At 45.7% G+C, this 26,685-nt stretch overlaps 1 protein-coding gene across 2 annotated transcripts in view; it reads left to right on the top strand.

The window, feature by feature from the left end:
* The window catches only part of LOC109874785 (insulin receptor), a 148,226-nt gene that overhangs the window by 22,795 nt on the left and 98,746 nt on the right, over positions 1-26,685 (top strand). For both annotated transcript variants that reach the window (XM_031809701.1, XM_031809700.1), the window contains exon 2: positions 10,050-10,613. In XM_031809701.1, coding sequence (XP_031665561.1) covers positions 10,050-10,613 — 564 coding nt within the window. The remainder of the gene's footprint in view (positions 1-10,049; positions 10,614-26,685) is intronic.

Genomic DNA, 26,685 nt, shown 5'->3' with positions numbered 1-26,685 from the left:
AGGGGATACGGTAGCCTGTGCCTCAGCGGGGCAGGCGATACGGTAGCCTGTGGGGGAGGGGCTACGGTAGCCTGTGCGTCAGTGGGGGAGGGGATACGGTAGCCTGTGGGGGAGGGGCTACGGTAGCCTGTGCGTCAGTGGGGGAGGGGATACGGTAGCCTGTGGGGAGGGGATACGGTAGCCTGTGCGTCAGTGGGGGAGGGGCTACGGTAGCCTGTGCGTCAGTGGGCCAGGGGATACGGTAGCCTGTGCGTCAGCGGGGCAGGGGATACGGTAGCCTGTGCGTCAGCGGGGCAGGGGATACGGTAGCCTGTGCCTCAGCGGGGCAGGGGATACGGTAGCCTGTGCGTCAGCGGGGCAGGGGATACGGTAGCCTGTGCGTCTGGGGCAGGGGATACGGTAGCCTGTGCGTCAGTGGGGCAGGGGATACGGTAGCCTGTGGGGCAGGGGATACGGTAGCCTGTGCGTCAGTGGGGCAGGGGATACGGTAGCCTGTGCGTCAGTGGGGGAGGGGCTACGGTAGCCTGTGCGTCAGTGGGGGAGGGGCTACGGTAGCCTGTGCGTCAGTGGGGGAGGGGCTACGGTAGCCTGAGAAAGTAGCTTGAACACACACTTTGATTTTTGCCCAAAGTTTAGAAGAAGAAAAATCTAACACTGAACATAATTCATGATGGTTTTTGATTTATTTTATTTTTGTTTTGGAGTCAAAGATAATAATTTAATTGTTTTATTTCAGTTTATGAAATTGGTTAATCCAATAATAACCTTGCATCAGAGGCACAGATTCTCAATGTGTCTGTGCGCATTAGTCCAGCAGCCCCCAGCAGTTGTCTGTCGGTGTGTGTGTGTTAGGGTTGGGTGGTATCCAGTCTTTCCTGAACCACATCAGGTATACGGTACACAAAGGGGGCACTATCTCTTTCAACAACAACAAAAAATAACAATGTTTGTTTTGGGAAGCACAATTGTTTGGGGGGCAGCAGGGATCCTTCTCAAACTGTGTGTGTGTGTGGTTGTCTGTTAGTCTTCCAGCCCCCAGCCTTGTCCTCTTTGTCCTGTCTGTATATGAGCAATCCATGTTCTCTTCTCAACACTAATGAAGAGTAAGCCAAGGTGAGAGACAGAGAGAGAGAGAGCATGGTGGTTTCCATGGTAACCCCATTGGTTTGTGTGATGTTCCTTTCCCCCTGTTGATAGGAAGGACTCTTAACAGCTAGGCTGCTCCTCAAGTGGCACCCTATTCCCCATGGGCCCTGGTCAAAAGAATGGCCAGGGAATAGAGTGGCACTAAGGACGCAGGCAGCCCTAGACTGGACTACCTGCGGTGTTATGGATAGAATAGGATGTGAATACCCACCGACAGACAGTCCATTAACTCAGTTACATCTGTGACAGTTGTTCGTTCCTGTTCTCCCTGGTTGTTCTACAGCAGCCTTTTCCAAACTTTTTTTGTGCCAGGGACCGACCGGCAAGGCATGGCCTTCTTCCTCTGGGGGGCCCCAACAAAAAAAAAAAAAGATTGACAATCGCTTTTAAATAATATAAAAACTATGTTTTATTTTATTTCCTTTTAATTTTTACTTGAAATAAAATCAAATTGTATTTGTCACATGCCAAGTGAAACAGGTGTAGACCTTACAGGGAAATGTTTACTTTACGAGCCCTTAACCAACAACGCAGAGTTAAAAAGTAAGAATGAATTAGCAAAAAAGGAAATGATAACACAATAAAATAACAATCCTGTTGGGCGGTTTTTGTATTTACTTGGCTGTCCTTTATGGTCAACCTGGGCTGTCCTTTATGGTCAACCTGTGCTGTCCTTTATGGTCAACCTGTGCTGTCCTTTATGGTCAACCTGTGCTGTCAGGGCTGTCCGTGCCGTCTTCCGGGGCTGTCTGTCCGTGCCGTCTGTCTTCAGGGGTTGTCTGTCTACAGAATTTCAAATGGCATTGATCACTTACAAGATGTACTTAATGTAATCTCAACAAACCGCACATCGGGTCATTTGGTTGTACTATTAGATGTACTTAATGTAATCTCAACAAACCGCACATCGGGTCATTTGGTTGTACTATTAGATGTACTTAATGTAATCTCAACAAACCGCACATCGGGTCATTTGGTTGCACTATTAGATGTACTTAATGTAATCTCAACAAACCGCACATCGGGTCATTTGGTTGTACTATTAGATGTACTTAATGTAATCTCAACAAACCGCACATCGGGTCATTTGGTTGTACTATTAGATGTACTTAATGTAATCTCAACAAACCGCACATCGGGTCATTTGGTTGTACTATTAGATGTACTTAATGTAATCTCAACAAACCGCACATCGGGTCATTTGGTTGTACTATTAGATGTACTTAATGTAATCTCAACAAACCGCACATCGGGTCATTTGGTTGCACTATTAGATGTACTTAATGTAATCTCAACAAACCGCACATCGGGTCATTTGGTTGCACTATTAGATGCAACACACAACACATTAAGCGCAACACACAACACATTAAGCACAACACATTAAGTTGTTGTATAAATACAACATAGCTGACATTGTATTCCTATTTCAACTTTGTTGTGCTTTTACATGGTTGAAAGCATAGTGATAACACATTGGGAATTCATCCAACTTGCCTGTATTTATTTTAGTGGGTGACAAATCAAATCAAATGTATTTATATAGCCCTTCGTACATCAGCTGATATCTCAAAGTGCTGGACAGAAACCCAGCCTAAAACCCCAAACAGCAAGCAATGCAGGTGTAGAAGCAATAGGTTGGAATCTCATTGATCAACGTATCTACCTAATATTACCCAAATCTCCACGTTGAAATGAAGTGGTGTTCCTAGTGGGATACTTTGCCATGGCAACACAATTTGTTTACTGCAGCATAGTTCAGCGCATGTCGGCATACAGCAGGTATTGTTATTCAAGTCAAATTACATTTTGATATTTGGGGAATTTTAGATTCGCCCTGTTTTCTTTTTTTATGGGGGGGGGGGTGATTGTTAGATATCAAAGATGATCTTATTGAAAAATCTATTCGTCCATTATAACCCCCCCCCCAAAAAAAAATCATCATAGATTCTGGTACAGGTGAATCACAATAAAGATTCTGGTACAGGTGAATCACAATAAAGATTCTGGTACAGGTGAATCACAATAAAGATTCTGGTACAGGTGAATCACAATAAAGATTCTGGTACAGGTGGGTGACTAACAATAAAGATTATGGTACAGGTGAATCATTTGTCTCAATAATTACCGGAATTATCTAGTTCAGTTGGGCCTACAGTTCTGATCAGCTGTGGCCAGGCAAACCCTATCATCCAACATTGCACCCTATTCCCTATATAGTGTTCTACGTTCCACCAAGACTGCACTTGTCCAGTTTCCAACACTAGTCACTGTCACCACACTGGACTGGTTAGATTCTCAATTGGGAATGCTGGGATATAAATACTACTGTGCCTGGCTCTGGCAGAGAGAGGTCTGTCCCAAATGGTATCCTATGCACTACTGTTGACCAGGGCCCTTAAGACTCTATATAGGGAATAGGAGTCCATTTGGGACATAGGAAGTGTCCACATTTCTGCTGGGAACTGGGTGTATCTGTGGTGGCCTGGCTTTCCGAGGGGTCACCCGCTGGCTGGCTGACTGCTTTCTAGGGTCACTGACTGACTGCCTGTCCCTCCCTGTGTATCCATCTCTGTCTGGTTCAGTTTACTGCCACAGTTTACTCACACACCTGACTGACCAGTATGCTGGCTCCTTCCCCTATCACACACCTGACTGACCAGTATGCTGGCCCCTTCACCTACTGTATCACACACCTGACTGACCAGTATGCTGGCTCCTTCCCCTATCACACACCTGACTGACCAGTATGCTGCCAAATTAGTTTGCTAGTGTGCTGCTTCAGTGTCTTCAGATATTTTTGTCAGATGTTACTATGGAATACTGAAGTATAATTACAAGCATTTCATAAGTCTCAAAGGCTTTTATTGAGAATTACATGAAGTTGATGCAAAGAGTCAATATTTGCAGTGTTGACCCTTCTTTTTCAAGACCTCTGCAATCCGCCCTGGCACTGTCAAGTCAATTCTGGGCGACATCCTGACTGATGGCAGCCCATTCTTGCATAATCAATGCTTGGAGTTTGTCAGAATTTGTGGGTTTTTGTTTGTCCACCTGCCTCCCTTGAGGATTGACCACAAGTTCTCAATGGGATTAAGGTCTGGGGAGTTTCCTGGCCATGGACCCAAAATATCGATGTTTTGTTCCCCGAGCCTTATGGCAAGGTGCTCCATCATGCTGGAAAAGGCATTGTTCGCCACCAAACTGTTCCTGGATGGTTGGGATAAGTTGCTCTTGGAGGATGTGTTGGTACCATTCTTCATTGATGGCTGTGTTCTTAGGCAAAATTGTGAGTGAGCCCACTCCTTTGGCTGAGAAGCAACCCCACACATGAATGTTCTCAGGATGCTTTACTGTTGGCATGACACAGGAATGATGGTAGCGCTCACCTTGTCTTCTCCGGACAAGCTTTTTTCCGGATGCCCCAAACAATCGGAAAGGGGATTCATCAGAGAAAATCACTTTACTCCAGTCCTCAGCAGTCCAATCCCTGTACCTTTTGCAAAATATCAGTCTGTCCCTGATGTTTTTCCTGGAGAGAAGTGGCTTCTTTTGCTGCCCTTCTTGACACCAGGCCATCCTCAAAACGTCTTCGTCTCACTGTGCATGCAGATGCACTCACACCTGCCTGCTGCCATTCCTGAGCAAGCTCTGTACTGGTGGTGCCCCGATCCCGCAGCTGAATCAACTTTAGGAGACGGTCCGGATGCTTGCTGGACCTTCGTCACAACAATTGAACCACTCTCCTTGAAGTTCTTGATGATCTGATAAGTAGGTGATTTAGGTACAATCTTACTGGCAGCAATATCCTTGCCTGTGAAGCCCTTTTTGTGCAAAGCAATGATGACGGCACGTGTTTCCTTGCAGGTAACCACAGTTGACAGAGGAAGAACAATGATTCCAAGCACCACCCTCCTTTTGAAGCTTTCAGTCTGTTATTCGAACTCAGTCAGCATGACAGAGGGATCTCCAGCCTTGTCCTCGTCAACACTCACACCTGTGTTAACGAGAGAATCACTGACATGATGTCAGCTGGTCCTTTTCTGGCAGGGCTGAAATGCAGTGGAAATGTTTTTGGGGGGATTCAGTTCATTTGCATGGCAAAGAGTGACTTTGTAATTCATTATTTTAATCCCAGGCCCCCGTCCCGGCAGGACTTTTGGTCGTCACTCATTGTAAATAAGAATTTGTTCTTAACTGACTTGCCTAGTTAAATAAATAAACATGCTCGCTCGCACCTTCACCTATCACACACCTGACTGACCAGTTGACCCCAGGTCCAGTACACACACAGCTGACTGACCAGTTGACCCCAGGTCCAGTACACACACAGCTGACTGACCAGTTGACCCCAGGTCCAGTACACACAGCTGACTGACCAGTTGACCCCAGGTCCAGTACACACACAGCTGACTGACCAGTTGACCCCAGGTACAGTACACACACACCTGACTGACCAGTTGACCCCAGGTCCAGTACACACACAGCTGACTGACCAGTTGACCCCAGGTACAGTACACACACACCTGACTGACCAGTTGACCCCAGGTCCAGTACACACACAGCTGACTGACCAGTTGACCCCAGGTACAGTACACACACACACTTTTTTTTTGCTCAGAACTGCTATTAGTCATTTTGGAAAAAGGCTCTTACAGATTGACTGATGCTCGTAATTGACACCTAAGTATTGTGATAATATCGTATCGTGAGGTTCCAGGTTCCTGCCCTATAATCCATAGACCTAGGCTAGTTGTTGAAGATAAAAACCTGCATAATCCCTATTGGACACAAATTGACCATCTGACCAAATGACTTGAGATTTTAGATCTGGGATAGCGAGATTAAAGTGTTTAGTTAATGTGTTGATTTAGTTACAAAAGGTACAGCCTCAGCCCACGTACCAAATAAGAGTGACTTGACTCTGACAGCGCTAACTTCCGTATTAGAATAGAATGTGGGCAACAACCAATGACAGCACTTAATACTAGAATGTGGGTAATAACAGCCAACAATGGTGCTGTATGTTATAATGTGGGTAAAAGCATGTCTTTGGTAACAGACAGATATATGGTTACTCAACCAACTGTCAAAGTCATATGTTTAATCAAATCAAGACACACAACCACATATTTTGCTGTGATTAAGTTTATTATCTCAAACTTTCTGGTCTATTTTGATTCTAGGCCTTTTGTCTAATTAAAAAAATAATCTTTACCCCAAAACTGGTTTTGCAATTTAAGATGACCAAATATTACACAATTCGCTGTGTGCAATTCTCTTTCTCTGAACTATGAATATTGTATTGTACAACCATCTCATGAATTAGCTGTATCTATTGTCAGTAGGGGTGCGTGTGTAAAATCACTGAGGAAGCCAAGCCAGTAACAAAACCATATTCCAACCTATGTTGTCATAATTGTGTGGTTTGTTCTATAACCCATTTCTTCATATGTCACTGTAATATCCAATAAGGCCGTGACAACACACAGTGGCAGAATAAATTCAACGACACCTACCTTTGTTTCATCACAAAACCGAAGAGCCACATCTGTCCGGTGAAGTCCACAAAGCAAATATTGCATGTAACAAACAGTTGTATCAGCTGCGGTTATGGTCAAGCAAGTTCATGTTTTCGAGAGGTTACTAAACAACTAGTGATTTAGAACCACAGAGTTACCGTGAGTCAGCACAAAGACAACAGGAGCCCTGCCTCCGCTATTCCAGCACCATTTCAACATCAAATCAACAGGGCTATACATGCTTTATTTAATACACTGAAAACAAACTTAAAGATACCAAAAACAATTTAATCCAATCAATGTTGCTAAATACAGTATAATGTGGTTGTCCATTGTACTTGTGTGTGTAAAACAAATGTTGACTCCCCCTATTTGTCGTCTAGCTGAACGCCAGTCAAAATTAAAACCAATCATGAAGGAAAGCCTGCTCATTAAAACACTTCACATTTCTCTTAAGAATAAAACGTGGGTTTGTCTTAGGAACCTTAGTATTTCTAACAGCAACAACTGTACAACGGTCACTTACATCATTACCACAAATACCAAACGCAGGATATTGATGTGGAACATTTGTCAATATCAAATCAATCAGGGTAGATTTATCTGGGCATTTAAGATTTGGGCGAGTGGGTGAGTTAATCAACTGGGTAGGATTCATAGAATTACAAAACATGTTTAAATCATCAGACACCGGCTTTTACCAACACCAGGTGAGATCACCAATCAAGATCATTTCACTGTAAAGAAGTTTAGACATAAGGTTAATCAGAGAAGAAAATGCATCACCGAGAGCAGAGGCGGGTCTATAACAGCCAATCACAGTTATAGAGAGCAGAGGGGGTCTATAACAGCCAATCACAGTTATAGAGAGCAGAGGGGGTCTATAACAGCCAATCACAGTTATAGAGAGACCCTTTGAAACCTCAATATACAAAGCAAGAAATTCCAACTGTTAACAAATAGTTTCAGACTTTGCAACACTTACAGGGAATTTAGTTTTTACATATATAGCCACACCCCGACCTTAACTCGATCAGTGCGATAAACATTGTAACCACTTATACAAATATCCTTATCAAAAACAGACTTGCTGAGCCAGGTTTCAGAAAACACAATTACATCAGCATCAGTTGATTTAGCCCAAATCTTAACCCCATCAATTTTTGATGAGATTTAAATGAAAAATACCAAAACCAGATCTTGATTTAAAATCAGAGGGGGTTTGGAGAGATTGCATATCAGGGCCAGGGTTAGGTTGCAGGTTACCTGATATCTCCATCCAAGGCTTAGGAAAGGGTCTATTTAGCAAGCTAGCTACTGCAGGACATCAACACAAGCAGACCAGAACCTTTTTTCTGAAAAAGTTTTGCTGAGGAAGTTATTAGATTGATCTGAAGCCAAATCCAAACTGGCCTCCCTTGGGTGGTGTTTTTCTGCACCAGGACAACCTACAGTTGTCTCCAGACAGCATCAGATACATGTGCTACACATACGAGACAGAGGGGGCGCTGTTTCCCTGTCCAGACAGCATCAGATACATGTGCTACACATACCGAGACAGAAGGGGCGCTGTTTCCCTCTCCAGATAGCATCAGATACATGTGCTACATATACGAGACAGAGGGGGCGCTGTTTCCCTGTCCAGACAGCATCAGATACATGAGCTACACATACTGAGAAAAGGGGGCGCTGTTTACCTGTCCAGACAGCATCAGATACATGTGCTACACATACCGAGACAAGGGGGCGCTGTTTCCCTGTCCAGACAGCATCAGATACATGTGCTACACATACTGAGACAAGGGGGCGCTGTTTCCCTGTCCAGACAGCATCAGATACATGTGCTACACATACTGAGACAAGGGGGCGCTGTTTCCCTGTCCAGACAGCATCAGATACATGTGCTACACATACTGAGACAAGGGGGTGCTGTTTCCCTGTCCAGACAGCATCAGATACATGTGCTACACATACTGAGACAAGGGGGCGCTGTTTCCCTGTCCAGACAGCATCAGATACATGTGCTACACATAATGAGACAAGGGGGCGCTGTTTCGCTCGCTAGTGATGGTTTCTCGAGTGAGATTCAGCCACTTGCAAATTGACTGAAAAGACGAATTGACGAATGAGAAATTATTTTATTCATTTTTATTGGTCAAATATTTTGGGAAGCCCGGCCTCCTTTGGTATCCATGAATACACTGTATTATATTTAACCGTTTATCAATGTTAGTCAGTTGGGAATCGTTTCCCATTTGTAGAAATGATCGCCAACTTGCCAAGATATCATAAATATCTTCTCGGTCATCTACTTAAGTTACTGATAGTCAGGCTGATGGGGTTCTTAATCATGTTAATTATGCTAATTATGTTAATTAATTCACCATCCACTACAACACAATTATTTCCCCTGAGGGGATAAATAAAGTGGTATTGAAATCAAGATAAGTGAAATATGTTAATGACTGAGGTTGAATGTATGTTAAAGTAGGTCCTATAAAGATTTGTTTAATGAACTTGGTAGGCTGTAGTAAGAAAAATAAACGATAGCCTACCGTAGTTTATTTCTCTATGTGTCTGCTCTTTCCATGACAGACTCACCAGGTGAAAGATATGATCCCTTTTCGATGTCACTTGTTAAATCCACTTCAACCACCTCCGATGAAGGGGAGGAGACGAGTTAAAGAAGGATTTTTAAGCCTTGAGACAATTGAGACACGGATTGTGTATGTGTGCCATTCAGAGGGTGAATGGGCAAGACAAAAGATTGAAGTGCCTTTTGAACAGGGTATGGTAGTAGGTGCCAGGCACACCAGTTTGTGTCAAGAACTGCAAAGCTGCTGGGTTTTTCTACGAGCAACAGTTTCCTGTGTGTATCAAGAATGGTCCATCACCCAAAAGACATCCAGCTAATTTAACACAACTGTGGGAAGCATTGGAATCAATATGTGCCAGCGTCCCTGTGGAACGCTTTCGACACCTTGTAGATTCCACGCCCCCAATGAATTGAGACTGTTCTGAAGGCAAAAGGGGGCGTAACCCAGTATTAGGAAGTTGTTCCTGATGTTTGTTAAACTCAGTGTAGGTTGATTATCATTTGTAAAAAGCTGAACTCTGAGACATAAATTAGTTGCGGAGCCTAACTGATCATGAATTAATTAACCCCAAAAATTCGAACTTTACATGAATAGGATAATAGATAATGTGCTCATTCTGGTTATTCCTCTAAAGTAGTTGGTTGTTGAATATTGGTTAATAAAGTCCATAGAAATTAGATGGACATCACACCAAAAAATGTCTTGTGTTAGACGATGTATTTTTGGTATGCTGTCCTTAACTTAGTTCCGTCTCTAATCAGTTTGTTTGTCTCTTCCCCTGAAGTCTCCAATGGGATCTGCTCCAGTAAGGACATCCGGAACAACGTGACCAACCTGCGCTCCCTGGAGAACTGCACGGTCATCGAGGGCCACCTGAAAATCATCCTCATGTTCAAGACCAAGCCTGAGGACTTCAGGGGTGTCAGTTACCCAAAACTGACCGTGGTCACAGACTTTCTGCTCCTGTTCAGGGTCTACGGTATGGAGTCTCTCAAAGACCTCTTCCCCAACCTCACCGTGATACGAGGAAACAACTTGTTCTTCAACTACGCTCTGGTCTTCTTTGAAATGCTGCAGCTCAGGGATATCGGTCTCCATAGCCTGATGAACATCACACGAGGAGCGGTGAGGATCGAGAAGAACCCGGACCTCTGCTACCTCTCCACCCTGGACTGGTCCAAGATCCTGGATACGGTGGAGGACAACTATATTGTGTCAAATAAGAATGACAGGGAGTGCGGGGATGTGTGTCCTGGGGCGCTGGCCAAGGGGAAGGCTACCTGTCAACAGACCACCATCAATGGGAACTTCAACGAACGTTGCTGGACGCACAAGCACTGCCAGAGAAGTAAGACACTGGGTTATTTTATTATTCTATTTTAAAACTGTATTTATCCTGGAAGTTCCATTGAGGTCAGAAGGCCTTTTTTTTTTACGAGGGAGATGATGGTGGGAGTGTCTTTTAAATGCATGTAAAAATTGCACACTAGGAAAGATGATGATTGACCTTGCGGTTGTTGTCTTCCTTTTCTGCAGTTATTTCCATGTTTTTCGATGCTCTGTTGTCCCTGCCATAACTTGCTGTGCACAGGGCTTCCACTGGTTTTAATGTGTCAGGTTATTTATGTTTGTGTAGTAGTCAGGCACCATGTTGATTTTGCTTCTCCTTCAGTGTTGTGCTATTTATAAGTGAAAGTATATCAGTGAATGTATCTGTGAGAGAGAGAGGGAGCGAGTGAGAGGGGTAGAGAGAGATCGAGAGAGGGAGGGAGCGGGAGGGAGGGAGTGGGAGAGGGAGCAGGGGGGAGCGAGAGGGAGAGGGGGGAGTGGGAGAGAGAGCGGGAGAGGGAGCGGGAGAGAGAGTGGGAGCGAGGGAGCGGGTGGGAGAAGGAGCGGGAGAGCGAGAGAGGGAGGGAGAGGGAGCGGGTGGGAGAAGTAGCGGGAGAGAGGGAGCGGGTGGGAGAAGTAGCGGGAGAGAGAGGGAGCGAGAGGGGGAGCGGAAGGGAGCGAGAGGGGGAGCGGAAGGGAGAGAGGGGGAGCAGGGGAGGGAGAGAGAGAGAGCGGGAGGGAGAGAGAGAGGGAGAGAGAGAGAGCGGGAGGGAGAGAGAGAGGGAGAGAGAGAGGGGGAGAGAGAGAGAGAGGGAGCGAGCGGGGGGGGGGGGGGGGGGCGGGTGAGAGAGAGAGAGAACACGAACTACTCAGGTTTACAGTGATGTCACTTAATAATCAGAGACCCAGTCTCCAGGGAAGTCAGATTACGGAGAAGAGTTGTTGGAAAGTGAGGTGTGTGTGTGTGCTTCAGACAGACAGGCAATGCTGCTGTGGTCTTGCCAAGGAACACACACTCTCTCTCTGTCTGTCTGTGTGCTCTACTAGACCTGAGAGTGTTGTTGTCTCAGTCTAGTCAGACATGACCTGTACAGAGACTCTGTAGTGGAGTCTAATACATGACCTGTACAGAGACTCTGTAGTGGAGTCTAGAGATGCACAAACACACACTTACACACAGGTGTTGATGTCATTTCCTGAGTGTAGACAGGCTGACAGACTAGTAGCTACTGAACCTGAGAAACCTTCATTGCCTCCCAAATTGCACCCTATTGCCTCTATACATAGTGCACTACTTTTGACCACGGTCCATAGGGTTCCATTTGGAACATGTAGTACTCCTGCCTGCTGCTGAGGCGGTTTCTCCTTCTGAAGTGGGTTTGCTGTAAAACCAGGATTAACACTGTCGGCCTGTCAGCAAATCCGCTTTCAGCCTGAACTGAATGCGAATAATGTAACATAAAGGTCTAACTAGGGCTGGGCGATATGGCCAAAATATCATATCACAATATGTTTGATGTTTTTTAAAATGTTTTTGGATAATAAAAGTTCTAAATATGCTTTATGAGTAGCTCATGACCTTAGGGTGGCAACACATACATTATAAGTGATTTCAATGTGGGGCTTTGTCCATTCTGATGTATTATACTGTTTAAACTTCTTATGGCTGGGGGCAGTATTGAGTAGCTTGGATGAATAAGGTGCCCAGAGTAAACTGCCTGCTACTCAGGCCCAGTTGCTAATATATGCATATAATTAGTAGATTTGGATAGAAAACGCTCTGAAGTTTCTAAAACTGTTTGAATGATGTCTGTGAGTAGAACAGAACTCATATGGCAGGCAAAAACCTGAGAAAAAATCCAACCAGGAAGTGGGAAATCTGAGGTTTTGAAGTTTTTCAACTCATTGCCTATCGAATATTCGTAGTCTGTGGTCATATTGCACTTCCTAAGGCTTCCACTAGATGCCAACAGTCTTTAGAACCTTGTTTGATGCTTCTATCGTGAAGGAGGGGGGAATTGGAGCTGAATGAGTCAGAGGTCTGCCAGAGTGCCATGAGCTGACCACGCGCGTTCACGTGAGAGGTAGCTGCATTCCATCGCATTTCTTCATACAAAGGAATTCTCCAGTTGGAACATTATAAAAGATTTATGTTTAAAACATCCTAAAGATTGATTCTATACGTCTAACATGTTTTTACAAACTGTAATATGACTTTTCGTCTGAACCTTTGCCTGGACCTGCCCGTGCGTCGTGAGTTTGGATTTGTGTACTAAACGCGCGTACAAAAGGAGCTATTTGGACTTAAATGATGGACTTTATCGAACAAATCAAACATTTATTGTGGAACTGGGATTCCTGGGAGTGCATTCTGATGAAGATCATCAAAGGTAAGTGAATATTTATAATGTTATTTCTGACTTCTTTTGACTCCACAACATGGCGGATATCTATATGGCTTGATTTGTTTTCTGAGCGCTGTACTCAGATTATTGCATGGTGTCCTTTTTCGGTATAGCTTTTTTGAAATCTGACACAGCGGTTGCATTACTTTGAATACAGTGTTTGACATGACAACGAATGAAAAGGCCAGGGAGGAGTTATTATGAAAGGATAGGAACCAAAGTGTTGATCAGTGTTTCCTAGGCCAATCCTATAATCTTGGTCTGTTAAATGTTTTCTCTTACTTCATTTAGCTAATATATTCATGCTTCGCCTAATCCTCGTTGGTTTAGATGATACTATTGCACAAACAACATGCTGATCTAGGCCTTTATTTTAGCCACAACTTGCTAAGAAAAGACAAACTAGCTATTTGTAGACTGTAAGATACACAAGCTAATAGTGTAATTATAGAATGCTTGTGGATTTATATAAAGAAGCAAAGTGGAAAGCAGCCTTGTTTACATCAACATCTCGTTGCATCTGCTGAATTGACCATGCAGACTGAATTGACCATGCAGACTGAATTGACCATGCAGACTGATTGACCATGCAGACTGATTGACCATGCAGACTGATTGACCATGCAGACTGATTGACCATGCAGACTGATTGACCATGCAGAATGAATTGACCATGCAGACTGAATTGGCCATGCAGACTGAATTGGCCATGCAGACTGAATTGGCCATGCAGACTGAATTGGCCATGCAGACTGAATTGACCATGCAGACTGATTGACCATGCAGACTGATGGTCGGGAACTGTGTTCCTTCCAACACGTTTCTTCTCTCTGTCCTTTCAGCCATGACCTTCTACTGTAAATATGAATGAACTACGTCTCAAGATTGAGTTGTGTTTTGCTGTTTAACGCCTGTTGTTATGACCAGTCTCTTGGTATAATTTTGATTGGGGCTCATAGGCTAGTGTTATGATGAGCTCGCCAATGGATGTCTGAATGAGCTCAATATCTGAGCAGGGCACAAGGGCATGCCTCTTTCTCTCTCCTCTCTGGCTCTCCTCCCTCCATGTTGTGTGGTTAGACCTGGGGCTTAACATATCTTTTCATGCTTTAGTGAAAGCAGGCCTGAAACCACAGGGTCGACACCACAAGACCACAGAGCCTGACTCACTACTGAGGCAGTTTGCTACTATTTGTTCAAACAGCTGAAACCAAACAGGTCAAGTCAAGGTTAATAAGGAACCACAGACTCTAGATTGAGTACAGACTGGGGTGGGATATGTTCATTTAAAATAAAGTAGTGCACTGAATAGGGTGCTAACGTAGTGCACTAAATAGGAAATAGGGTACTAAATAGGGAATAGGGTGCCATTTTGCGGAATATTCAGAGGTGGAAACTTTCCGTGGGAATTAATGGGAATTAATATTAATACCATTTAAATGTAGATGTTTTTTTTGCATTGGAAAGATCTACCATATCACATGGAGGCAGAAACATAAACCTTTTACCTTATCAGAAGTAGACATCATTGCAAATGATTAAATCCTTCCAAAAGAAATGAAAAAACATTTTAGTTACGAATGATACTTTAATTAAATGAGTTGACTCTTCACATGAGATGACTCCACTGAACAACAAAAGGAAGGGAATATTGAATGATCCCCAATGATCCATCACATCTCCCAAAAACGTTTTCAACATGCATCTGTAAAATGATAGTCTAGAAACTAAAGCTTTGGTTGTCTTCCTCTCAGGCTTCCATGTCTTCTCTCTGGATCTCCTCAATGTCCACATCTTGAACATGACTGAGGCTTCATCTTCACAGTCACTTTCCAACCTTATTGAGGAAGGCTCGTTGTCAGGCTCGCAAAGCCCAAAATTTGCCCAGATACCACCAATTTTTTAACCCTTGTATTGGTCAGCCTTTCTGTGTTATGGTGTGTGTTCCCAAACAAGGACCAGTTGCGCTCTGAGGCGGCTGATGTTGGTGGGATTTGGAGGATGATGGAGGCAATGGGAAAGACACTCAGATCCACAAAGTCCCTTCCACCAGGTGGCTGATGAGATATGTTGGCACAACTGCCGTATTGCATCTCCAACCCAAAGCCCTTGCTTGGAAGTGTACTTCGCCAGACTGCCAAGAACCTTGCCCCCTGTTCCAGTGTTATGGTGTTCCAGTGTTATGGTGTTCCAGTGTTATGGTGTTCCAGTGCTATGGTGAGCCAGTGTTCCAGTGCTATGGTGAGCCAGTGTTCCAGTGCTATGGTGAGCCAGTGTTCCAGTGCTATGGTGAGCCAGTGTTCCAGTGCTATGGTGTTATGGTGTTCCAGTGTTATGGTGTTCCAGTGTTATGGTGTTCCAGTGTAATGGTGTTCCAGTGTTATGGTGTTCCAGTGTTATGGTGTTCCAGTGTTATGGTGTTCCAGTGTTATGGTGTTCCAGTGTTATGGTGTTCCAGTGTTATGGTGAGCCAGTGTTCCAGTGCTATGGTGAGCCAGTGTTCCAGTGTTATGGTGTTCCAGTGTTATGGTGTTCCAGTGTTATGGTGAGCCAGTGTTCCAGTGCTATGGTGAGCCAGTGTTCCAGTGTTATGGTGTTCCAGTGTTATGGTGTTCCAGTGTTATGGTGTTCCAGTGTTATGGTGTTCCGGTGTTCCAGTGTTATGGTGTTCCAGTGTTATGGTGTTCCAGTGTTATGGTGTTCCAGTGTTATGGTGTTCCAGTGTTATGGTGTTCCAGTGTTATGGTGAGCCAGTGTTATGGTGAGCCAGTGTTATGGTGTTCCAGTGTTATGGTGTTCCAGTGCTATGGTGTTCCAGTGCTATGGTGTTCCAGTGCTATGGTGTTCCAGTGCTATGGTGTTCCAGTGCTATGGTGTTCCAGTGCTATGGTGTTCCAGTGCTATGGTGTTCCAGTGCTATGGTGTTCCAGTGCTATGGTGAGCCAGTGCTATGGTGAGCCAGTGCTATGGTGAGCCAGTGCTATGGTGAGCCAGTGTTCCAGTGCTATGGTGAGCCAGTGTTCCAGTGCTATGGTGAGCCAGTGTTCCAGTGCTATGGTGAGCCAGTGTTCCAGTGCTATGGTGAGCCAGTGTTCCAGTGCTATGGTGAGCCAGTGTTCCAGTGCTATGGTGAGCCAGTGTTCCAGTGCTATGGTGAGCCAGTGTTCCAGTGCTATGGTGAGCCAGTGTTCCAGTGCTATGGTGAGCCAGTGTTCCAGTGCTATGGTGAGCCAGTGTTCCAGTGCTATGGTGAGCCAGTGTTCCGGTGCTATGGTGAGCCAGTGTTCCGGTGCTATGGTGTTCCAGTGTTCCAGTGCTATGGTGAGCCAGTGTTCCGGTGCTATGGTGTTCCGGTGCTATGGTGTTCCAGTGTTATGGTGTTATGGTGTTCCAGTGTTATGGTGTTATGGTGTTCCAGTGTTATGGTGTTCCAGTGTTATGGTGTTCCAGTGTTATGGTGTTCCAGTGTTATGGTGTTCCAGTCTTATGGTGTTCCAGTCTTATGGTGTTCCAGTGTTTGGTGTTCCAGTGTTATGGTGAGCCAGTGTTATGGTGTTCCAGTGTTATGGTGTTCCAGTTTTATGGTGTTCCAGTCTTATGGTGTTCCAGTCTTATGGTGTTCCAGTGTTTGGTGTTCCAGTGTTATGGTGAGCCAGTGTTTGGTGTTCCAGTGTTATGGTGAGCCAGTGTTTCAGTGTTATGGTGAGTCAGTGTTATGGTGAGTCAGTGTTATGGTGAGTCAGTGTTATGGTGAGTCAGTGTTATGGTGAGTCAGTGTTATGGTGTGCCAGTGTTATGGTGTGCCAGTGTTATGGTGTGCCAGTGTTATGGTGTGCCAGTGTTATGGTGTGCCAGTGTTATGGTGTGCCAGTGTTATGGTGTGCCAGTGTTATGGTGTGCCAGTGTTCCAGTGTGCCAGTGTTCCAGTGTGCCAGTGTTATGGCGTTCCAGTGTTATGGTGTTCCAGTGTTATTCACCATTCACCATCAGTGTTATGGTGAGCCAGTGTTCCTGTGTTATGGTGTTCCTGTGTTATGGTGTTCCAGTGTTATGGTGAGCCAGTGTTATGGTGAGCCAGTGTTATGACTGTGGTCCATATTTAATTAACTTAAACAGCAAGGGTGCTTTACAGAATGTGTTTGGCCACATCTCTCCCCTGGTAGGCTAAGTGCTCTTCACTCTGGACATGGGGACTACTCTCCCCTTCTCTTCTGTCCCACTCTCTCTCTCTTTCTCTCTCTCTCTCACTCTCTCCCTCTCTTTCTATCCCTCTCTCTCTATCCCTCTCTCTCTCACTCTCTCTATCTCTCTCTCACTCTCTCTATCTCTCTCTCACTCTCTCACTCTCTCTATCTCTCTCTCACTCTCTCTCTCTCTCTCTCTCTCCTCTCTCTCTCACTCTCTCTCCTCACTCTCTCTCTCCTCTCTCTCTCCACTCTCTCTCCACTCTCTCTCCACTCTCTCTCCTCTCTCTCTCCTCTCTCTCTCTCTCTCCATTTATCTCTTTCTTTCTCACACTTTATATCTCCCTCTCACTTTGTCGCTCTCTGTCTCTTTCCCTCTCTCTCACCAGTACAAAGTGAATTACATTGTTGGATGGGTGTTGTCACAATCTTGATGTGTTGGGGTGAGTACAGAGACCGTCGGATCAAGTGAGGTCAATGGTGATGGACCGTTATGGAGTTTCCAAATTTACCCTCATGGACGTCACACACAGACACACACCTGCCCCCACCAATCAGTGGACTGTAGGCCGGTCAGGGACGGTCAGAGACTGCTGTACTGTAAGAACATCCAGCATAAATCACCTAGCTTGTGTGTGTCTGTGCGATGTCTATTGTTTTGGCTAGCTGCTAGGTAACAGTGGAGTTACATGGTGGTGGAAGGGTGGATGTGTACACAACTGTAGAAGGTTAGGTCACTGTGTGTGTGTGTGTGATAAGTGTCTGTGGGAGACACTTCTTTCCCCCCTGTGGTCGCCGGCGGCCTCCACACATCCCAGTCAAGTTTGTTTGGCGCCAAGTTTTCCCTCCTGGAACAATAGCTTTCCAAGAAGTTCACACAGCGTTTCGTATGATCGTTTCCTGTCTCTGAGGCCACTTCCTGTCCAAGGTTATGAATGGACTCACGGAGCCGAGCGAGGGCCGTCTCTCTCTCTCCACAGCACTGCTGCCATACCGACTAACTCTTTTACAATCAAAACACTGCTGCCATGTGACCCCCGCAGAGGTCAGTGAGAGGACAGACTACTGGAACTAACCAGGCAGAGAGGACTAAGTTTCCTTTTGAGGAAAAGCAAACGGTATCTAACCAGCTAGTTAACATGTTAAAGGCAGACGGAGACAAATTACAAGACCGGAGGAGCAAGGACAAACTAATTTACCAGCCAGTTAAACACGTATATAGAGAGAGAACTAACTAGCTAATTAGTTTAACTGCTGTTATCCAGAGAAATTCCAAATGTATTTTATTCAGAGGGGGAAAGTATATTGCAGAAAAATGTAGGCTACTGAGTTTTCAGTAGTCAACAACACTGATCCGAAGTGCATTTATCATGAGTTGTTAATCCCAATGCTAATTCCAGGAATGTTTAAATCACATTGCATTCTGCTGACTGACTTAGTTGTTGAAAAGCAACGTGTCGTTCTTTTGGAAAAACAGATTTAGTGGGAATCAAAGGAATGTTAGCCTAGTTATTGGGTTTTTACCTCTAGAAGCCCCCCTGGGCTAAGAAAGGCCTTGTCACTTTGATGTGTTTCTGACATGTGGAGCTCTGGTGAGCCAATTTCAACAGCCCTGCCAGGCGCATATACGCGTGTGTGTGTGTGTTCATTGCCCTGCCTGCCGTAGAGCTCCCGACTCGTCCTCACAAAACATGACACGTGTTTCGAAAGCCAAGCCAGCCCTGTCCTCATGCCACGATATGAATCACTCTCGCTACTTCTATTTCGGTCTCGATCTCTTTATCTCGCTCTATAATAACAAGCTGACTGACTGTTAGAAACACCACTAGGAACAGAGAACAAGCTGATTGGCTGTTAGAAACACCACTAGGAACAGAGAACAAGCTGATTGGCTGTTAGAAACACCACTAGGAACAGAGAACAAGCTGACTGGCTGTTAGAAACACCACTAGGAACAGAGAACAAGCTGATTGGCTGTTAGAAACACCACTAGGAACAGAGAACAAGCTGATTGACTGTTAGAAACACCACTAGGAACAGAGAACAAGCTGATTGACTGTTAGAAACACCACTAGGAACAGAGAACAAGCTGATTGGCTGTTAGAAACACCACTAGGAATAGAGAACAAGCTGACTGGCTGCAGTGTTAAAAACACCTCAGTCTGGTGCTGCGTTGCTATATATAAGTCCTCGCAGTTCATTTCTCGGTTCACTTCCCTTTAGTCTCGTAACGAAACCAGAAACTTGTCTTTTGATACCAATACCAGGTTTAGTATCACGATACTCGATACCATCACGATACTCGATACCATCACGATACTCGATACCATCACGATACTCGATACCATCACGATACTCGATACCATCACGATACTAAAACGATACCATCACGATACTAAAACGATACTCGATACCAAAACGATACTCGATACCAAAACGATACTCGATACTAAAACGATACCGAAACGATACCCGATACATCACGATACCCGATACATCACGATACTCTATACCATCACGATACTCGATACCATCACGATACTCGATACTAAAACGATACTCGATACTAAAACGATACTCGATACTAAAATGATACTCTGTACTAAAACGATTCTCGATATCAAAACGATACTCGATACTAAAACGATACTCGATACCGAAACGATACTCGATACCGAAACGATACCAGATACTAAAATGATACTCGATACCATTACGATACTCGATACCATTACGATACTCGATACCACCACGATACTCGATACCACCACGATACTCGATACTGAAACGATACTCGATACTGAAACGATACCGAAACGATACTCGATACTAAAATGATACTCGATACCGAAACGATACTCGATACCATCACGATACTCGATACTAAAACGATACTCGATACCATCACGATACTCGATACTAAAACTATACTAAAATGATACTCGATACTGAAACGATACCGAAATGATACTCGATACCATCACGATACTATCACGATACTCGATACCGAAACGATACTCGATACCGAAACGATACCACGGCAAAAAAACAAGGAGGATTAACCATTTGATGAAGTTGCCGGTAATAGGCTACACACGGAGTCGGCCATCTTTCTCATGTGGAATGCCTATTTAACTTACCATTTTCACAGATTCTGCATGCCAGTTATGATTTTCCTAGGCACCTTTTGGTTTCATTTCATTTATAATAATTTCTTCGTATCTCAAAATCATTGTCCTGTGGTTAATCAAAATTCTATATCGAAATTAAAATGATACAAATCTAAAAAGGAACTTCCATTGCCAAGTATGTAAAAATAGACTACATAAATCAAACAACCAAAAACATTGCAGCCTGCAGGTAGAAAATATACTGATAAAAAAATATTTTTTAAATTCTATAAATAACATGTTACCTTTTTATATTTAACTAGGCAAGTCAGTTAAAAACAAATTCTTATTTACAATGACGGCCAACACTAGCCAAACGACGCTGGGCCAAATGTGTGCCGCCCGATGGGACTCCCAATCATGGCCGGTTGTGATTCAGCCTGGATTCGAACCAGGGTGTCTGTGACGCCTCTAGTACTGAGATGCAGTGTCTTAGACAGCTGCACTCAGGAGCTGTCTGCAACAAACTTGAAACATTGTATCAACTATTAACTTGGACTGCCTGAAGCTTGCACTAGTGAACTTGCAACATTGTATAAAATATTCTGGGCCCTCAGTTTCCCGCAAGGGACAGACACAGCTGTAGGCTATTTGCGCAAGGGATAAGAAGTAATCGGGTAGCCCTAATTTATTCCTTTTCCACTGGATCAGAGTATGAAATGTTTCCCTTTCACACGGAGTGGTTATTTTTCAAATACTTTGAGGAACTGTTGTCATTCTCAATGGATGTTAAAACAGTCTTTGTTTGCTTGCTATTTGAGGTGGTGAAAACATTACTTTGAGAAGCGCCACGGGTCGTTAGTGGTGGTGCGTTAAGCCACGGGTCGTTCGTGGTGGTGCGTTAAGCCACGGTTCGTTAGTGGTGGTGCGTTAAGCCACGGTTCGTTAGTGGTGGTGCGTTAAGCCACGGGTCGTTAGTGGTGGTGCGTTAAGCCACGGGTCGTTAGTGGTGGTGCGTTAAGCCACGGGTCGTTAGTGGTGGTGCGTTAAGCCACGGTTCGTTAGTGGTGGTGCGTTAAGCCACGGTTCGTTAGTGGTGGTGCGTTAAGCCACGGTTCGTTAGTGGTGGTGCGTTAAGCCACGGGTCGTTAGTGGTGGTGCGTTAAGACACGGGTCGTTAGTGGTGGTGCGTTAAGTCACGGGTCGTTAGTGGTGGTGCGTTAAGCCACGGGTCGTTAGTGGTGGTGCGTTAAGCCACGGGTCGTTAGTGGTGGTGCGTTAAGCCAATCAAAAATACTGTCAGATCCCCAAATGGGCACATTTTTTTGTGTGCAGGCCAGGTAGCGAAAAGGCTCACTTCTATGTGTCGGCAGGTGTGCGTCAACATTGACGGGAGCGCTCCAAACAAAAGACAATGACTAAATTGACAAAACCCAGAATGAAATAAACCAAAACCTGAATCTCACAAGTGTTGCATATGTTTGCAGAGTGCACAACCATGTGTCCACTCCGACAATTAGAAAGGTAAGACTGGAATAATATGTTGAATGCATTAACAGAAATGACCTTAACAAATATGGAGAGATACAGTGCATTCAGAAAGTTTTCAGACCCCTTGACTTTTTCCACATTTTAATACGTTACAGCCTTATTCCCGAAATTGATTAAATCAAATAAATTCCTCATCAATCTACACACAATACCCCAGAATGACATCACAATACCCCAGAATGACATCACAATACCCCAGAATGACATCACAATACCCCAGAATGACTAAGTGAAAATTAGGTTTTTAGAAATTTTTGCAAATATATTACAAATAAAAAAACACCACATACACTACATACTTTCTTATGAGACTTGAAATTGTGCTCAGATGCATCATGTTTCCATTGATCATCCTTGAGAAGTTTATACAACTTGATTGGAGTCCACCTGTGGTAAATTCAATTGATTGGACATGATTTGGAAAGGCACAAACCTGTCTATATAAGGTCCCACAGTTGACGGTGCATGTCAGAGCAAAAACCAAGCCATGTCGAAGGAATTGTCCACAGAGCTCAGAGACAGGATTGTGTCGAGGTACAGATCTGGGGAAGGGTACCAAAAAATGTCTGCAGTATTGAAGGTACTGAAGAACACAGTGGCCTCCATCATTCTTAAATGGAAGAAGTTTGGAACCACCAAGACTCTTCTTAGAGCTTGGCTGCCTGTCCAAACAGCAATCAGGGGAGAAGGGTCTTGGTCAGGAAGGGCAGTCAGGGAGGTGACCAAGAACCCAATGGTCACTGTGACAGAGCTCTAGAGTTCAACTGTGGAGATGGCAGAACCTTCCAGAAGAACAACCATCTCTGCAGCACTCCACCAATCAGGCCGTTATGGTAGAGTGGTCAGGCAGAAGCCACTCCTCAGTAAAAGGTACATGACAGCCCTCTTGGATTTTGCCAAAAAGCACCCAAAGACTCTCAGAACATGAGAAACAAGATTCTCTGGTCTGATGAAACTAAGATTGAACTCTTTGGCCTGAATGCCAAGCGTCACGTCTGGAGGAAACCTGGCATCATCCCTACGGTGCGGCATGGTGGTGTTAGCATCCTGTTGTGGGGATGTTTTTCAGCAGAAGGGACTGAGAGACTGGCAAGGATCGAGGGAAAGATGACGGCAACACCTCAATTCTAAGTGATTTCATTGGGTCGTTCTTCGTTCTGATTTGTTTTATACTGTTCAACCAAATGTAAAACAAATTATTTTCATTTTCATCAATTTCTGCATTTCCTGCACTTTTGTTGTAATTTCCACACTGAATCACGCAGGGCTGCAAGATATGGTCCAAAAAACAAAGCCTGGTTCATTGGTAAACTGTTGGAATCATGGAAATTATGTATTGGGAATATAATGGGCAGCACCTTGAATGCATTGTTGTTTGACATGACAGCAAATTAATAAGGCAGGGAAGAATTATTGACAGGGTAGGAACAAATGTGTTGGTCAGTGTTTCCATGGGACCCTAATTAGATATTGTGTTACATGTGTTCTTACCTTATGTAGCTAGCTAACGTAGTCATGCTTCGCCTATTCCTCTCTGATTTAGAAGATCCCATTGCACAAACAGGCTTAAAAAGTGAAATAAATCAAATCTCGGCCTACACCAGCGCTGGTACCCGTCTGAATTCGTTAGCTGCGTTTGCTCTGACTCTTAGTACATTTTGTAAGCTAGCTAAAGTTAGCCAGCTAACTAGCGATTAGCATTAGTATCGAACATGATTTATTTTAGCTACAGCTTGCTAAGAAATTAACTAGCTGACAGTAGTTTACAGACCGTGAGATACATAAACAAATCGTGTAATTGGGGGTTGGGATAAATGCTGGGAGACACATTTCAGTTGAGTGCATTCAGTTGTACAACTGACTAGGTATCTCCCTTTCCCTAATTATAGAATGCTTGTGGAAAGCAGCATCGTTTTCACCAACATCTTGTTGCATCTATCTGATCATGCAGACTGCAGTTTGAACGGAAAGAGACTCATGATTCCGTGGTTGAGGAACTGCTCTCTCCTTGAGTGACGGGGCGGGGGCTTGGTGTGGGAGGGGGTGTGGCTGGTGTGGGAGGGGGTGTGGCTGGTGTGGGAGGGGGCGTGGCTTGGTATGGGAGGGGGCAGGGCTTGTTGTATGAAGCGGTATGCAGCAGGAGAGGAGGGAGAAAAGTAGCAAATGGAGTAAACTATAAAAACGGCCATTACATGTGCCGGAGTTGAGTATCACATTTAACAAACCAAACATGAAAATACTGTTATAGAAGGTAAATTAAAATGAATCAAAATATTTTTCCCTCCCTTTCCATCTCTTTCACTGCATTGCTCTCTCTGTCACTCCCTCCCTCTCTCTCTTTCCCTCCCTTTCTATCTCTTTCCCTCATCGCTCTCTCTCGATCTCTCGCTCTCTCCCTCCCTTTCCATCTCTTTCATTCCATCGCTCTCCCTCTCTCTCTTTCCGTCCCTCCCACCCGCTCTTTCCCTCTCTTTCCCTCCATTGCTCGCTCTCGCTCTCCATTTTTCCCTCCTTCGCTCTCTCTATCACTGTCTCCCTTTCTCTTTCCCTCCCTCCCTTCCTCTCCCCCCTCCCTGTCTCTGTCCTGTTGATCATCTGTATACTCGTCATATTGGGACCGTTGGGACATCCTGTCATTACAGACAGCAGCACAAGCTGGGTGATATTAAACAACAAAGTACCATTGCGTCTCAAATGGCCCCCTATTCCCTACATAGTGAACTACGTTTGACAAGGGCCCATAGGGGACTATATAGGGAATAGGGTAACATTTGGGAGTCAGCCTGTGTGTTGTTGTTCTGTTACTGGAGGCTGGCATAACAGAACGGCTAATGAAATTGTTTACAGTTCCTGTTGCTGACGAACCCTGTTGCTATGACTCAGACCGGACTACCAACTGCCAAACAGGTGACCAGGAAATGAAAGAGAAATTACACAAGATCATTATTATTAGCCTACTTAAAAAAAAAACATCACACTTTAATCCAAAAAGGACAGATTATAAATCTTTAGGAACCTACCCAACCCTAAAGACACTTTATTTCCTCTGATGTTATGTTGTTCCACGTTTCATCCATCTCTTCTTTCCCCTCTCCTACTGTTGCTCACTTGCCCTCTCTCGCTCTCCTCACTCTCTCCTCACTCTCTCGCTCTCCTCACTCTCTCCTCACTCTCTCCTCACTCTCTCGCTCTCCTCGCTCTCGCTCTCCTCGCTCTCCTCGCTCTCCCTCTCTCCCTCTCTCCCTCTCTCGCTCTCCTCGCTCTCCCTCTCTCGCTCTCTTCGCTCTCCCTCTCTCGCTCTCCTGCTCTCCTCGCTCTCCCTCTCTCGCTCTCCTCGCTCTCCCTCTCTCGCTCTCCTCGCTCTCCCTCTCTCGCTCTCCTCGCTCTCCCTCTCTCGCTCTCCTCGCTCTCCCTCTCTCGCTCTCCTCGCTCTCCCTCTCTCCCTCTCCTCGCTCTACTCGCTCTCCCTCTCTCGCTCTCCTCGCTCTCCCTCTCTCGCTCTCCTCGCTCTCCCTCTCTCCCTCTCTCGCTCTCCTCGCTCTCCCTCTCTCGCTCTCCTCGCTCTCCCTCTCTCGCTCTCCTCGCTCTCCCTCTCTCGCTCTCCTCGCTCTCCCTCTCTCGCTCTCCTCGCTCTCCCTCTCTCGCTCTCCTCGCTCTCCCGCTCTCGCTCTCCTCGCTCTCGCTCTCCTCGCTCTCCCTCTCGCTCTCCTCGCTCTCCCTCTCTCGCTCTCCTCGCTCTCCCTCTCTCGCTCTCCTCGCTCTCCCTCTCTCGCTCTCCTCGCTCTCCTCTCTCGCTCTCCTCTCTCTCGCTCTCCTCGCTCTCCCTCTCTCGCTCTCCTCGCTCTCCCTCTCTCGCTCTCCTCGCTCTCCCTCTCCTCTCTCTCTCGCTCTCCTCGCTCTCCCTCTCCACTCTCGCTCTCCTCGCTCTCCTCGCTCTCCCTCTCCTCTCTCTCTCGCTCTCCTCGCTCTCCCTCTCCACTCTCGCTCTCCTCACTCTCTCGCTCTCCTCGCTCTCTCTGTCGCTCTCTCGCTCTCCTCACTCTCGCTCTCCTCGCTCTCCTCGCTCTCCTCGCTCTCTCGCTCTCCTCTCTCTCCTCTCTCGCTCTCCTCTCTCTCCTCTCTCGCTCTCCTCTCTCTCCTCTCTCGCTCTCCTCTCTCTCGCTCTCTCGCTCTCTCGCTCTCCTCGCTCTCTCGCTCTCCTCGCTCTCTCGCTCTCCTCTCTCACTCTCTCGCTCTTGCTCTCCTCTCTCGCTCTTGCTCTCCTCTCTCGCTCTCGCTCTCCTCTCTCCCTCTCACTCTCGCTCTCCTCTCTCCCTCTCACTCTCCCTCTCCTCTCGCTCTCACTCTCTCACTCGCTCTCTCGCTCTCTCGCTCTCTCCCTCTCCTCGCTCTCTCCCTCTCCTCTCACTCTCCCTCTCCTCTCGCTCTCCTCGCTCTCTCGCTCTCCTCGCTCTCTCGCTCTCCTCGCTCTCTCGCTCTCCTCGCTCTCCTCGCTCTCCTCGCTCTCTCGCTCTCTCGCTCTCTCCCTCTCCTCTCACTCTCCCTCTCCTCTCGCTCTCTCCCTCTCCTCGCTCTCTCCCTCTCCTCTCACTCTCCCTCTCCTCTCGCTCTCCCTCGCTCTCTCGCTCTCCTCGCTCTCTCGCTCTCCTCGCTCTCTCGCTCTCCTCGCTCTCTCGCTCTCCTCGCTCTCTCGCTCTCTCCCTCTCCTCGCTCTCTCGCTCTCCTCGCTCTCCTCGCTCTCTCGCTCTCTCCCTCTCCTCTCACTCTCCCTCTCCTCTCTCGCTCTCCTCGCTCTCTCGCTCTCTCCCTCTCCTCGCTCTCTCCCTCTCCTCGCTCTCTCG

Source organism: Oncorhynchus kisutch, linkage group LG30, assembly GCF_002021735.2.
Source record: "Oncorhynchus kisutch isolate 150728-3 linkage group LG30, Okis_V2, whole genome shotgun sequence".
Lineage (NCBI taxonomy): Eukaryota > Metazoa > Chordata > Actinopteri > Salmoniformes > Salmonidae > Oncorhynchus > Oncorhynchus kisutch.
This window is presented reverse-complemented; position numbering and strand designations above follow the sequence as displayed.